A 14,851-nucleotide genomic window follows, 5' to 3' on the forward strand; every position below is an offset into this window, starting at 1 on the left:
AGCAGAGAAAGCATGAATGTTGGACTTGGGTAGACCTTGGGTCCAACGTCACCATCACCACTACAATCTGTAAGGACAAGTTAGCAACCTCTCTCTAAGGTTCGGTTGGTTTTTGCAACTGCAGACGGCGGACGCTCTCATTGAATTCATCAGTGTTGTCGCTAGCTCCCATGCTCCATTTGGGTGAATTACAAGAATGCTCTGCTTCTTCAAGTGGACATGGCCCAACATCAGAGGGCTTGGCTCTGTGAGTGGGATGCAGAATGTCAGCTGTACTCTTCACTTAAACCACCTGCCGCATCTGTATGTGGTGGCCCTGGACCTCAAGGGTGAATGTTCACAAACAACTTGGACTGTCAACATTCTCCTAACACATACACATTAGTTTGCTACATGGCTGTCACGCAACCACCAGCCCTTCTCTCTTGCTCCCTATACACTAGTCAAGGTTTTATAGGAGCATGGACATTTCAGTTGAGTATTGAAGGATGCCATTTTTGAAACAAGGAAGAACCATTTACAGGTCTTGAGAATGGTAAGAAATCATGGCTGCAGGAGAGGAAGGTGTCATGGATAAATATAGGTCAACTGGGAGAACCCATAATGGAGACTGTAGTATGAATCAATTTCAAGAGAAATACAGTGATTTCTTCCTTATACACACTGGCTGAAGTGTGAGCAATGTATGGGATATTCTGATAGTCTGGGATATGTTACTGGGATTTAGTGGACAGGCTGTTGCTAGGCCAAGGGATTTGGAATTTCCTGGGGTTAACAGTGAAATAGCACAGACAGAGCGGATTCCTCAGGAAAGCAAAATGGCGAACAAGGCCAGAGCCGGATTCACTGGCATGATGAATGCTATGGTCCAGTCACTTTACCGTTCGTATAAATTTCATGCCAATCCATGCCCTTTCCTTCTTTCTACTATGGCTAGTTTCTTCTTCATTTTTGTTCCTATCAGAGAATTCTACTCTAATGGGAACATAAATTTAGTGAAACAGATACAGCTGTGTCACTAAAGCTTCCAGCAGTTCCCGAGACTGGCAAAAACCCTTCAAGAGCACCTGTTTTCCTTATTTAATAAAACTACTGTATTTTTTCTCTAGATATTTTACTGCATTAAACATGTCCTAATTGCCCACATTCATAAGCACAAACTTTCATACAGCAGGCATGCATTCACAGGTACTTCCAATCTTGCTTTGCCAGTGGATCTAAATTTTAGTATCCTTCTTACTTGCACAGAACTGGCTCTACATCTAAAATTTGACTATATAGGGGCTCCCGGGTGGCTTGGTCAGTTAAGCATCCAACTCTTGGATTTGGCTCAGGTCACAATCTCATGGTTCATAGGCCTGAACCCTGAGTCAGGCTCTGTGCTGACAGTGTGGAGCTTGCTCGGAATCCTCTCTCTCTCTGCCCCTCCCCTGCTTGCTCTCTATCTCTCTCTCAAAAAATAAATAAACATTTAAAGTTTGATTATATTAAAAATGCAAGTCAGACTAATGACAAAGACTATCCGAAATTATTAGAAAGAGTACAAGAAGTAAACTGGAAGAAATCTATGAAGATCCTATTTAGAAAGTAGGCTAAAAACCAAACAAAAACCAACCCCAACAACTTCTACCGTGGAAAATTTAAAACTTTTACAAAAGGAAAGAGAATACTACGAAGGGCTCCCACTCTGCTTAAACAGATTAGCACTGTTGCCGACCTTTCATCTAGATTCGTCCTTTAAAAGTGAGTTATTTTTAAAAAATTTTTAACGTTTATTTATTATTGAGAGGCAGAGAGGCACGGAGAGTGAGCAGGGGAGGGGCAGAGAGAGGGGGAGACACAGAATCCAAAGCAGGCTCCAGGCTCTGAGCGGTCAGTACAGAGCCTAACGTGGGGCTTGAACCCACGAACTGTGAGATCATGACCTGCGCTGAAGTCGGTTGCCCAACCAACTGAGCCACCCAGGCGCCCCTAAAAGTGAGTTATTTTTAAACCTTCCTTCAAATGAAGAAGATAACTAAGCTCAATCCAGAAAAGGCATTCTCCCCAGGGTGCTCTCTTCCATAGCTTTGATACTGGGAGCTCTAATCGGAGGTAAATAGGTCTACTTCATGGACATTCATTAAGGCAAACGCCTTGTTCTACAGAAAACAGCCATTTAAAAATGGAAGCAAGAAGGATTTTTTTTTTTTAAAGATTACTTTAGGATTTGATATCTAGTACATTTAGAAGGACAATTTTTTTTTTTTTTTTTTTTTTTTAAACAACAGGCTCATAATCCAACTTCAGAGTTGAGGCTTGTTTTTTTGTAAGAAAAAAAAAAAATCCCACGATTCTAAATTATGTGAATATCCTCCCTGTCAACTGAGATCTGAAGTTCACTGTATTGTCCTATTCTTGGGCATTTTGCAACACTCAAGATAGCTGAATCACCATCTGTTCTGTGGAAGTGGAACTCATGAGTGGCCACTGTTTTCAGTAGCATTTTGCTGAATAAAAAGCTCTGATAATTTAGTGAGAAAGAGTCCACCATAATTACTGGGTGAGGTCATTAACTTTCTAATCCTTTGCAATAGCCTACTCCCCTATAGTTTGGTATTACTAACAGCATCTCAGTTGAAGACACATAAGAAAATAAGCTTATTAAGACAGGTATAAGGCAAAAATGCATTCATCCAGAAGATCTGAACTCCACTTCATTAAGAGTGATGATTTCTTTGATTTTGTCCCTTCTACAACTTATTGGAGGACTTTCTTTCTTATGTTTATTTTTTTAATGTTTATTTTTGAGAGAGAGAGAGAGAGAGAGAGAGAGAGAGAGAGAGAGAGTGTTAGTGAGCTGGGGAGGGGCAGAAAGAGGGAGACACAGAAACCAAAGCAGGCTCCAGGCTCCAAGCTGTCAGCACAGAGCCTGATGAGGTGCTCAAACCCATGAACCATGAGATCAAGTCAGATGCTTAACCAACTGAGCCACCCAGGCATCCCTGGAGGACTTTCTTTTCTCTTTTCTTTCTTTTCTTTCTTTTCTTTCTTTTCTTTCTTTTCTTTCTTTCTTTCTTTCTTTCTTTCTCTTTCTCTTTCTTTTCTTTTTCTTTCTTTCTCTCTGTCTCTCTCTTTCTCTTTCTTTCTTTCTTTCTTTCTTTCTTTCTTTCTTTCTTTCTAATGTGTTTAATTTTGAGAGAAAGAGACAGAGCACGAGTGGGGAAGGGACAGAGAGAGAGGCAAACACAGAATCCAAAGCGGGCTCCAGGCTCTGAGCTGTCAGTACAGAGCCTGATGTAGGGCCTGAACCCACGAACTGAGAGATCATGACCTGAGCTGAAGTCAGACGCTTAACCAACTGAGCCAACCACGCGACCCTGGAGGACTTTCTTATACTTCCTCAACACACAGTATTTAAAGGTTCCTTCCAATTTTCTTTTTTTTTTTTTTAATTTTTTTTTTAATGTTTTTATTTATTTTTGAGACAGAGAGAGACAGAGCACGAGCAGGGGAGGGGCAGAGAGAGAGGCAGACACAGAATCTGAAACGGACTCCAGGGTCTGAGCTGTCAGCACAGAGCCCGACACGGGGCTCGAACTCATGAATCGCGAGATCATGACCTGAGCCAAAGTCAGACGCTTAACCGACTGAGCCACCCAGGCGCCCCTCCTTCCAATTTTCTATCCCCAAATACATCGAACAAGAATACTCATTTCTTTTAGAAATATAATAGCATGAAAGATTAATTGGAAAGCCTGTCTTCAATCCATGGTCTACATTAAAAATTCTCCGGACTGTCCTCTTAAGATCTTGGTCAACACTGACTTGAGTAGAAGTTTAGAGAACACTCTCATGAAATCTCTTTTTTAACCATGTAGCCTGAAGGATACTTGAATCCATCTGTTAACACACAGTATGAGCAGACCACCATCACCTGATACATGCCGAATACTTGAGAGCAATACACACAATATTTACAAGGCAGGACTGAGCTAGAAAAGAAAGAGTACAATAGCATTGGCACGAAATGTAACAAAGCAAGCCAAGTGGTGTTTCAGGCACTTTTACAGGAGGAATTCCTGTAATGGGTGTACCCATCTACAACATCCTGGGTGTTCTGATTTCAGACAACCTACCTCTATTTCCAGCCCAATTAACAAAGGGCAGGTTTGTTACAGACAGGGATATATTGCTTATTTCCTGACAGTTGATGGACCAATCTCCAGGACACATACATTTCCTTTAGATTGAAAGATTCATTAACATAACTGCCATCTATGGGCTTTTGCGTGGTAAAGCCAAACAAATATGGGCATTCGGTGGGGGCGGGGGGCAGGTTGTGGAGAATGATATTACGCGATACTTCACTCCCTTTCTAAGAAAAACAAAAATGTGAAAACGCACTGATTTGAAATATTAAATATGACGTTAGGAAAACCAGGGACATAAAAGGCAGTGGACACACAACGCCAATTTCCTGGTTTTGATGACGTATCATAGTTCTGTAAGATGTTACTGTTGAGGAAGGGGGGTGATGTGTATACTGGACCTCTCTGTATTAGTGTTCCATGAGTGTGTGATTATGTCAAAATAAAGGCTTAATTAAAGATGATAGGCACATATTTACTGAAGTTTAAACAACAACACGGTTCAGAGAACACACATGGCCATTGGGGGCGGGGCATCAGAAAGAACGGATACTGAACTTCCATGTCAGAAGACACGGTTTTGTGCTCTTGCTCTACTACGGAGGACATGTGACACAGGCAAGTAAGTTTCTTAAATTCTAGGTTTGAGCTCTTTCACCCATAAAATGGAAATATCATGCCCACGTGTAAGGTTATGATTAGTTCTTTCCCCCCTACCCCCCGCCCTGCCCCGCGAGATCTTTCACCGTGAAAGCGAAGTCTGCTCTTATTCCTTCCATAGATCAGAGCACTGGGGATGCCTGCTGCAGACGAACTCAGTTACCTGATTTTCTCCTACAGGAGAGAACTATGTTTAAAGGTTCGGCATGAAAAGAGCAGCTGACTTACCAACTTCATCCTGAATCTCCTCGGCCACGGCAGGCACATTGTAGAGCAGGGACAGAGACTGGTTCATGCGCTCGTAAATCACACGCAGATGTGTCATAACCTGCGATAAAGGGAAAAGTTTTTTCCTCACCGAGCACCACAGATAGATACAAATTTCCAAAATAAAACTGACAAAATGCTGGAACTTGTGACCTAAAAGGGCATTCTTATTTTTCTTGTTCTTCCGTTTTTTTTTTATTCTCTAACTTCAGAGCTGTTTTCAAGTTCCTATTGTATTGTATGCTTGGAGCCATAAATTACAAGGCCAACTGAAAAGAGCATTTCTGCCCAACACTCATTCCTAATATTTAGACTCCCTAAATAACCCCTAATGCTCTAATTATATTTCTGCACAAATTTTCCAAAAGATAGGAACACATTTCAATTTGACTGGATCTTTCTCTTCCCCCCTTCCTTCCTCCCTCTTTTTCTATCGATCGATCGATTGATCGACCTACCCACCTACCTGTTTAAAATTCTTCTATTTCAGGAAATGTAAAATTTCAGATTGCCAGAGGTAGATTTCATCTGTCAACCATTGGGAATGTGAATAAAACACATTATTTTTAAGGGCTTCACCTAGGCTCCCATTTATATCCAAGCACTGTGGTAGCAGTGGAATTTATGATTGCCCGTCACAATCTAATTGAACCAATTTTAGAGGTTTCGGTTAATACAACTTTGGTTTTCTTCACTTTAGTCATCAGAGTTTTAAATGGATCCTTAAGAATCGGCAGCATGGACACTCAGGATTTTTATATTCCTTATTATTTTCATAAATCAGGAAACGTCAAAGCCCACGTTGGTGTAAGACAAGCCTGTAGAATTTACCAGGTATTAAAGAACTCTTGCTACAGAGGTCAAGCGCCCACAAGTACTCAGGGAATACCTTGCAAGGCCACTGTGCTATCAAGGTTGCACATGATGACCACACTCAGTGCTCACCTGGGACCGGATCTGAGCAGCTTTCTTTGGGTCCACCATGCGTACGTGTTCAAAATGCTTCAGGGTGTGTTGCCTGTCCTTCTGTTCAGCGCGGACATACTTCTTTAGCATGTTGAACACATGACGAGGCTGTCGTGGAAAAAAAAAACAAACCCACACCTTTCAGGTCTGTGCAAAATACTGCTTCTTCCAGGGGCTCTGGGTCAGAGGTCCCACGAACTCATCCCATCATGTGAAAGGATTAGGAGTCACCTTTTTGCAATTTTCCCACTACTTTCTTAATGGGTAATTACTTAGTTGATTCGCCATTTTTCATTTTGACAAGAGCATTTAGCATTCGGCATACAGGATGACTGTCCATAATCAATATTTTCTTTTTAAATGGCAGTATACTGCTACAGAAAGAGATGATTTTTATTTTTAAGAGAGAGAGAGAGTATGTGCAAGGGGGGGAGAGGGGCAGAGGGAGAGAGAAAGAGAATCTTAAGCAGGCTATACGCTCAGCGCAGAGCCTGATGCGGGGCTCGATCCACAACCCTGGGATCATGACCTGAGCCAAAATCAAGAGTCGGATGCTCAACCAACTGAGCCAGCCAGGTGCCCCAAAGAGATGGTTTTGGAGCTGTAATATTTACGTTAGGTCCCTCCCCTCTCCCCAACCAAATATATAGGGGCATATGTAAGACTACATTTCTACATGTGTAGTCTTAGTGGTTATCTCCATAGTAACACTGCACAAATAACCCCATCACCAGTAGCACATAAAATACAATAATCAAGATGAGAAAAATAATAGACAACTTAACCACTACTAATTTGTAGGCCAAGGAATAACTCACAAGCTTTCAGGCACGTTAGTTTCCCAGGAGAAAGGCCAATGTGAAACTGTAGTTATTTTACTTTGAAATGTAATTAAATTCTTTCTATGCCATCAGATTCTAATTCTTTCAGCAACAATTAAGTTTCTTGGGTGCTTTTTTTCCCCTGATTGGTTATATTTCATTTTTACTCTAGAGTTACTTGAAAACCTTCATCCTAATAAACAAAGGACAAAGGCTCCTTTGCCTTCAATGATTCCATTGCTATGTGTATTCTACTATAGCATCCTACTATGTGATTTTGTGAAGTGACTTCCAAAGATACACATTTCTTCTTCATTAAAACAAACAAACAAGCAAACGAACCCTATGAAAGTTCATGTCAGGAATAGAATTTTCGCCATTTGGGCAAACCCAGTTATTACTAACCAGGTCATGGGCACCTTGAAAACTAGCTGGAAAGTACAGAATTTACTTCCAGAGATGGTATATTGGGAGTAGGGTGAAGGCTGTAGCATTTTATGGGAAGTTCCTGCCCTTCTCCTTTGGCTGAGTTAGGGGTCACCTCCCCGATAGCCCGGGGAGAAGTGGTATCCTTTTTTTATACCCCATGAAATGCTACATATATCTCCATTATTGCACTTACCACAGTCTATTAAATTATTTCTCTTGTATTTTCTTTTTAAAGTTTACTTATTTTGAGAGACAGAGAGACAGAGAGAGAGAGAGAGGAAAAGAGAGAGAGAAACCCAAGAAGGTTCCGCACTCTGCTCTCAGCACAGGGCCTGATGTGGGGCTGGATCCCACAAACCATGAGATCATGACCTGAGCCAAGATCAAAAACCGGATGCTTAACTGACTGAGCCACCCGGGCGCCCCCAATTACTTATGTTTCTGATTGCTTTCTTGAACTGTGACATCTTTAAGGGCCAGATTTGGTCTTTCTTTATCAGGGATCACACAGTACCCAGTGCTTGATGCACAGAGGGTACCCTGTACTTGCTTGCTTTAGCTGTCTGCAGGCCACCTTCCTACACTTAAGAAAGGAAACAAATACAATAAAAAGAAAATAAGCCTGTGCTCATCTGCCTTATTTCTTTCACCCTACAAGAAACGTATTTCTCCATAATTCCAAAAAAAGGCAGACATCACAGCTAGCAACATAGCTTTTGGCAACGCATCATTATAATTCTCATTTGTACTCTGAAGTCTAGTTGAATCTACAAATCAGAGAGTGATCTTTTAAACCCCAGAGCAGAAAAGTAATAAAAGAGATAACAACTGACCAGCTACATTGATTATATATATGTATGCGTGTGTGTGTGTGTGTGTGTGTGTGTGTGTGTGTATGTATATATTTAAAATACGATTCGTTTAACGGCAGGATATTATTGAATGTAATGGATACTTTATATGCAGGATTGTGCAGTCAGGATATTACAAACCCTTGATCCCCTTGCTTGTTATTTAACACCAAGGCCTTTAAAAAACTCCCTCTAGGAGGGAGGCAAACCATAAGAGACTCTTTTTTTTTTTTTAATTTTTTTTTTCAACGTTTATTTATTTTTTGGGACAGAGAGAGACAGAGCATGAACGGGGGAGGGGCAGAGAGAGAGGGAGACACAGAATCAGAAACAGGCTCCAGGCTCTGAGCCATCAGCCCAGAGCCCGACGCAGGGCTCGAACTCACGGACCGCGAGATCGTGACCTGGCTGAAGTCAGACGCTTAACCAACTGCGCCCCCCAGGCGCCCCCATAAGAGACTCTTAAACACTAAGAACAAACTGAGGGTTGATGGGGGGTGGGGGAGAGGGGAAAGTGGGTGATGGGCATTCAGGAGGGCTCCTGTTGGGATGAGCACTGGGTGTTGTATGGAAACCAATTTGACAGTAAATTATATTTAATATAAAAAAATAAATAATTCCCTCTATTTCTGTCACGATGATCCCTCCAAGGCTGGAGACAGAAAGGATCTAATTGCATCTATTCACAATGTCCCTGCCCCTGATGTGTGCAAGCTGACTGACTGCATGTGCTTTCTTAGCTCTATTTCATTATTTTCTCTTGAAAAGGCTTCATTGTTTTGAGGAAAATGGAAATTTTTTTTCTTTTAAAGAGTACATATAAGAAAAAATACTTCAATTAAACATAAGGATTGCTTTCTTATAACCTTCTTTCCTTCTTATTTATTTTGCAGCCAGTCACCTATGAATGTTTCTATAAGGCATTTTGTCTTGAAACGCCAGTCACCAAAGAGTGTGTGCACCAGAAATATAAAGGCGCCACACTGGCCTTGTCATTACTGCATTAAAGCCGAATCTCAAATTGGACAATGGAGGGGTAACTTCTGACAACTAACATTTGGGTCTCCCCTTTTTCTTCCACTATCGCCCAAAACAGCACACATTCCCACTTGCAAATTATTACTGTTAACATGAATTTTAAAATGAATTTGAGAGTCCCCCATATTATCCAGGCCTCAAATTTTTCTTCTGTGCAATTCAGATAAGAGTATCTTTCATACAGAGTACACTGAGTATTAACCACGTTCTGTGTTAGCTGTCGAGGGTAATGCTTAGTTCACAGCAGGTGCACAGTACACATCTATTTCTTCCACTCAGTCCTTGCCTCCAATGCCCAGCCCCTTTTCTTTCCTCTAAGCAGTAACAGCTCAACACTTATTGGCTATTTATATGAATGAGTGAGACCATGTGCTTTATGCATAGTAACTCACCAAATCTTCCTATCAACCCTATGGCTGGGGTTTTATCATAGATAAAACACAGCACAAAGAAGGTACAGGGTTATATGGCTGGTTACACAGCTAGTTACAGAGCTAGCCCGTGGTATAGTGAGAACAGAGAGTCTGGCTCTGGCTCTTAACCCTGTTCTCCCGATCTGCTATGTGATCATGCCTTTCAAGGAAACTCTAACATGGGTCAAGCTAAAAATAATTCCAAAAGCAACTTGCATAGTTGAATACAGAGAGAAATAATTGAGTGGTTAGAAATGAGTCTGTTCTAGGAGTCCTCGCCCAAATCTCTAATGCTTATAAGCTCAGATGATATTCTTTGGGGACATGATCACACCCACTCTTATCATTGTGCAGAAGACCATCCAGATTTAGCTTATTCAGTCTCTCAACTGCTGTTCCTGCTTTCTGGCACTCCATTTTCAGCTACTGTGTCAGATGTAGGGAGGTGAAATGGCAAGACAGGAATGTCCTTTGTCAATTTGTTTAGGATTACTAGAAAACGATTAAAGGTATTAGTTAAAAGTTAGGCTTTTATGACACGCACAGATTCTAGTTCTCCATCCATCCTTCCTTACTTATCGCCTATTAAGATGGAAAATTAAATGGTCATTGTGTTCACATGTTTAAAATTGCTTATCTTATTTAACACCAACATTTCTCCATTTCAGAAATATATTTCTAACTTCCCCCAACAAATCCCTAGAGCTTGACAATGAACCAGAAGCACACCAGGATCTCATGATTCCCCAAGGCCTCAGCAAGGCTTGCCCTCACTTTACCAGGAAACAAAGCTCCGGCAAGAATAATGAGGCCTAAGAGCCCATTGTAAGCTATGACCTCATCATTGTTTACATGAGCTCAGACACACATTGTGTGTGTGTGTCTAGTATAAACATAAGCCTTTTTCTTCCTAATGCCTACGCCTCGGGACATGAGATAATTCAGGAAGACATTACCATGCCCCTCAATAAATGAATTACATGGTTCTGCTCGGTTGATGCATCCATGCAAACACATTTCTAAGAATCGTGCTTAGAAATGAAAAAAAAAAAAAAATCAGATTAGCTCTTATGTTGGAACAGGCAGATATATCACACCAAATAAAATGGTGGTTATGTCTGCAGCTGAGAAACAAATATCATTCTTAGGTAACAAAGAAAAACATTAACATTTCTCTATGCTTTTATATCTTTCATTTGCTTTAAGTTAAAAAAAAAAAGCCAAAAAGGGCGTTGCCTTTGGTATATGATTCACTGCATATTTTAATCAAAGAAGCAATTGCTTTTACCACTTTTAGCCAGAATACAGAATTGCCAAGGATTAAAACTAGTTATTTCTAGAGATGTACCATCCATGCATTTCATCCATGCATTTCAGGATAAAAGGGAATCTCTTGGGGGTTTATTTCATTATGCTAAGACAAAGATAAGTTTCTTAAAATTGTAATTAAAAACACAGTAATATACAAAAATAAGAGAAAAAAAAATCTCTACAGAAATGTATTCTCTTAAAGTAAATGATTCTACTTTTGTCACAATAGTTACATTTATGACAAGATTGTTCGGATGATTAGAAATACGAGCGTAAGAATTCAGTGGTTCAAACATATTCACAGGAAACAGAGTGTAAGGAACCTGTGTTTAACCTCTATGCATTTACTTCCAATCATTCTCAAGTCTTTAAATCTTCCGTAACTAGTAAATCATGTTTTTTTTTCCTGACAAATTTCCCTTATTTCACAATTTACATATTGTACATATAAATACTACAATCTGATTACATTGGCATAGGATGGCTGATCTTATTATTAAAATTTATAGCAAAGGGCAGAGAAAATAAAAGGAAAAGATCTGCCCCGGGGGGACTAATTACATCCAATCCGTTTTTATCATCACTATTGTTTCTGGGTGTTTAGCCCATAACAACAAAGTGTCTATTTGCATCTGATGTGACACTTTTCAGTCTGCACTAAATTCACTTCACTATCACAATGCATTTTCAAAAATCGTTTCAAAAAGAATTTCTTAACGGATTGAGACTGGGCATTACTAAAATGGATTAGATTTAACCTAAAATAGAAGATTTATCTTTTGGAACGTTAACCATTTTCTTTTCTTGGAACAAGAGCATAACTCTGGCTGCCGGCACAGATCCTGGCACAATTTGGTTGCTAAAAATGTTTGTTAATTAAATTATTGAATAACCTAGACCTAATTGTAATTTCACGCGTGGTTCCAGTAACAAAATCTATCCTTCATGGTATCTGAGTTAATAGGCATCTCTCCACTAAGACGCACTCCCGATTTTCATGAGACATACTGATTTTTCAACCCCACTTGACCTATCAATCCAGTATGCTGGAGTCCTTTAGAACGTTGTTTTTTTTTGTTGTTGTTTTTTTTTTTTAATTTTTTTTTTTCAACGTTTATTTATTTTTGGGACAGAGAGAGACAGAGCATGAACGGGGGAGGGGCAGAGAGAGAGGGAGACACAGAATCGGAAACAGGCTCCAGGCTCTGGGCCATCAGCTCAGAGCCTGACGCGGGGCTCGAACTCCCGGACCGCGAGATCGTGACCTGGCTGAAGTCGGACGCTTAACCGACTGCGCCACCCAGGCGCCCCTAGAACGTTGTTTTAACGAGGAACACTTCCCAGAAAATATTTCATGCATTCCATGGCACGTTCAAACTAACATCAACAAGAATTCATCTCATTAATTTCAAAAGATGACATAGCTCGTCTTATGGTTTGGGTTTTGATGCCAGGTTGATGTAAATAATTTTGAAAGAAAGTTCATGGCCCTCCTCTATACAATGTAACATTAAAAAAAAATGATTTCCCCTCTTCTCAACTGTATTGCCTTTTCACTGGGTTTTTATGCAATTTCATACATTTCGTGTTGCTGGACTTGGGGTCAATCACACACGTCTAACTGATTCCATGCAATCGTGTCTGGATGTGTAGTTCATGTGGGAGGCATATTAAAACATGGCCAACTGATCCTATTTTACTCCATGCTTTATGCTTGATTTGGAAATTGGGCATCTTATCACAATACACTTGTGTCTTAAGCCATTTTCCCGAGGAGAGGGAATGATATGTCAAGAGTCTTTAAAGGCACTGGGTGTAATCTCACCAGGGAGGAGGAAATAAATGGGTCACTTTATGAGGAGCACCCGAAACTTTCCAGGTGGCTAGGGACTTATTCAGAAAGCCGCCTCCTGGAGCATTAAATTGCATCCCACTGGTTTCTAACCATGTAACCAGGAAACTTAATTGCCTATCAAGAAAACACAAGTCTCTCCTGTTTTCACAAACAGGCTAAGGCCATTATTTTCATCTTGGATTTCAAGAAGTCTTAAGCATCTAAGTGTAAAATGTATACAATTTCTGTGCAGGTTTTAAAAAACACCCTTAGAGTTAAACCTTTCTCTGCTTGAGATGGTCTCAGTTAAGTTCTTTTCGATACTTTGGCCCTCAGAATTTCAGCATTTCACAAGTACCTTCACTGTTGCAAGAAAAATCTGGGGGATAAAAGAGACAGTCAGAGAAGCATCCACGGGCACCTTTGGATCACAGCTGTGTTTGTCTTTAAAGCTAGGAGTTGAACTAAATTTTTAAAGTTCACTGCAAAATTCATCCACATTCCTTTCTTCAGAAGAGCACATACACGATTTGTGTAGTTTACAATGAGTTTACGAAGGCAAATGACAATTCTACGCCAAGTTGAACACTGAAGGAAGTCTTGAGGAAGCGGCCGGGGAAATGGCACCAGATTCTTGGGCCTGCCTCCATTCAGTATTTCTCAAGGTTGGAGAACAGGGAGGCATTAGATATCCTCCCCTCCCGGCCTATCCAGGTAACTGCTTCGGCTCTTGGCCTTGTGCTGTTAACAGAACACGGTGGCCCCCAGGAGAACAGAAAGTCATCTTCTCCCCCTTCCCTCCTCCACAGGGAAATGGACTTCCTAACAGGGACTTGGCAACAAAGCCTCCGTTCCTGGTGTTTTTACAGTATATTCTAGCCTTTCTCTTCTCAGGGAGGAAGGTATCTCCCTACTTCACAATCTCAGCCCAACCTCTGATTAATCCTTTTGTTTTTCTAATATGGCTAAGAAAGCTAGAACAAGGCTAATTGTAAAAGAGAACAATTAACCCCTTTTTTTTTTTTAATCTTTTTTTTTCAACATTTATTTTTGGGACAGAGAGAGACAGAGCATGAACGGGGGAGGGGCAGAGAGAGAGGGAGACAGAATCGGAAACAGGCTCCAGGCTCTGAGCCATCAGCCCAGAGCCCGACGCGGGGCTTGAACTCACGGACCGCGAGATCGTGACCTGGCTGAAGTCGGACGCTTAACCGACTGCGCCACCCAGGCGCCCCCAATTAACCCCATTTTGCAAATGAAGGAGGAAGAATCCTTTCAATTAAGTCGTCTGTTCCAAGTTACAGGTTTTATGGGTGGTGAACCTGGGAATTAAAGACAGGTGTTGACATCTACTATAAAATTTAGAAAATAAGAGTGGTTTTAATCTAGTTGTCAGAAATAATTTATTCTGGGTACAGTGACATCATAAGGAAATCTATTATTTGGTCTCTTTCCCTAGTCTTTGACACAGAGCTCCTAAAACTCTAGTAATTTCCTGAGTGACAGGGGTGACAGGAGCATCTTTTTGCAGAATATTCAGTCTGAGCTTCTGGTTCCTGCCACAGGAGCTTCTAGGACCCCTGAAGCGATAAAGTGTTATCTTTGGTACACTCTCCCAGTGACTCTTGGAGGATGGTTCAAACCCAGTGATTAGAGGTTTGGAATTTTTAGTTCCACCCTCCTGAGAGGGGAGAGGGACTGGAGATTGAGTTCAGTCACCAGAGGCCGGGGATTTAATCCGTTGTGCCTACCTAATGGAACCTCCCCATAAAAAAAATGCTCACAGTGGGGTTCAGACAGGTTCCCGGTTGGGGAACACAGTGGGGTGCCAGGAGAGCACAGACAGAGCGGACATCCCAGTGCCCCATCCCTTCCCCTACGCCTTGCCCCATGTGTCTCTGCCATCTGGCTATTCCTGGGTTATATCCCTTAGAATATGTTGCTAACAGTAAGTAAAGCACTGATCTGAATTCCGTGCATTGTTCTAGTAAATTATCAAACCCAAGAAGGGGGTTGTGGGAACCTCTGATGCATGGCTGGTTGGTCAGAAGGAAAAAATGTGAGTGAAAATCTGAGACTTGGGATGGGTGGCTGAAATGGGGGGGCAGTCTGGTAGGACGGAGCCCTCAAT

The 14,851-nt window shown here is 41.2% G+C and overlaps 1 protein-coding gene across 6 annotated transcripts in view; it reads right to left on the minus strand.

Annotated features, from left to right (window-relative positions):
• APP (amyloid beta precursor protein) overlaps positions 1-14,851 on the minus strand; it is a 276,131-nt gene that overhangs the window by 57,479 nt on the left and 203,801 nt on the right. For all 6 annotated transcript variants that reach the window (XM_047876433.1, XM_047876432.1, XM_047876431.1 and 3 more), the window contains 2 exons: positions 6,003-6,131; positions 5,019-5,118 (listed from right to left, as the gene is read on the minus strand). In XM_047876433.1, the coding sequence (XP_047732389.1) occupies positions 5,019-5,118; positions 6,003-6,131 (229 nt within the window). The remainder of the gene's footprint in view (positions 1-5,018; positions 5,119-6,002; positions 6,132-14,851) is intronic.

This window comes from Prionailurus viverrinus, chromosome C2 (assembly GCF_022837055.1).
Source record: "Prionailurus viverrinus isolate Anna chromosome C2, UM_Priviv_1.0, whole genome shotgun sequence".
NCBI classification, from domain to species: domain Eukaryota; kingdom Metazoa; phylum Chordata; class Mammalia; order Carnivora; family Felidae; genus Prionailurus; species Prionailurus viverrinus.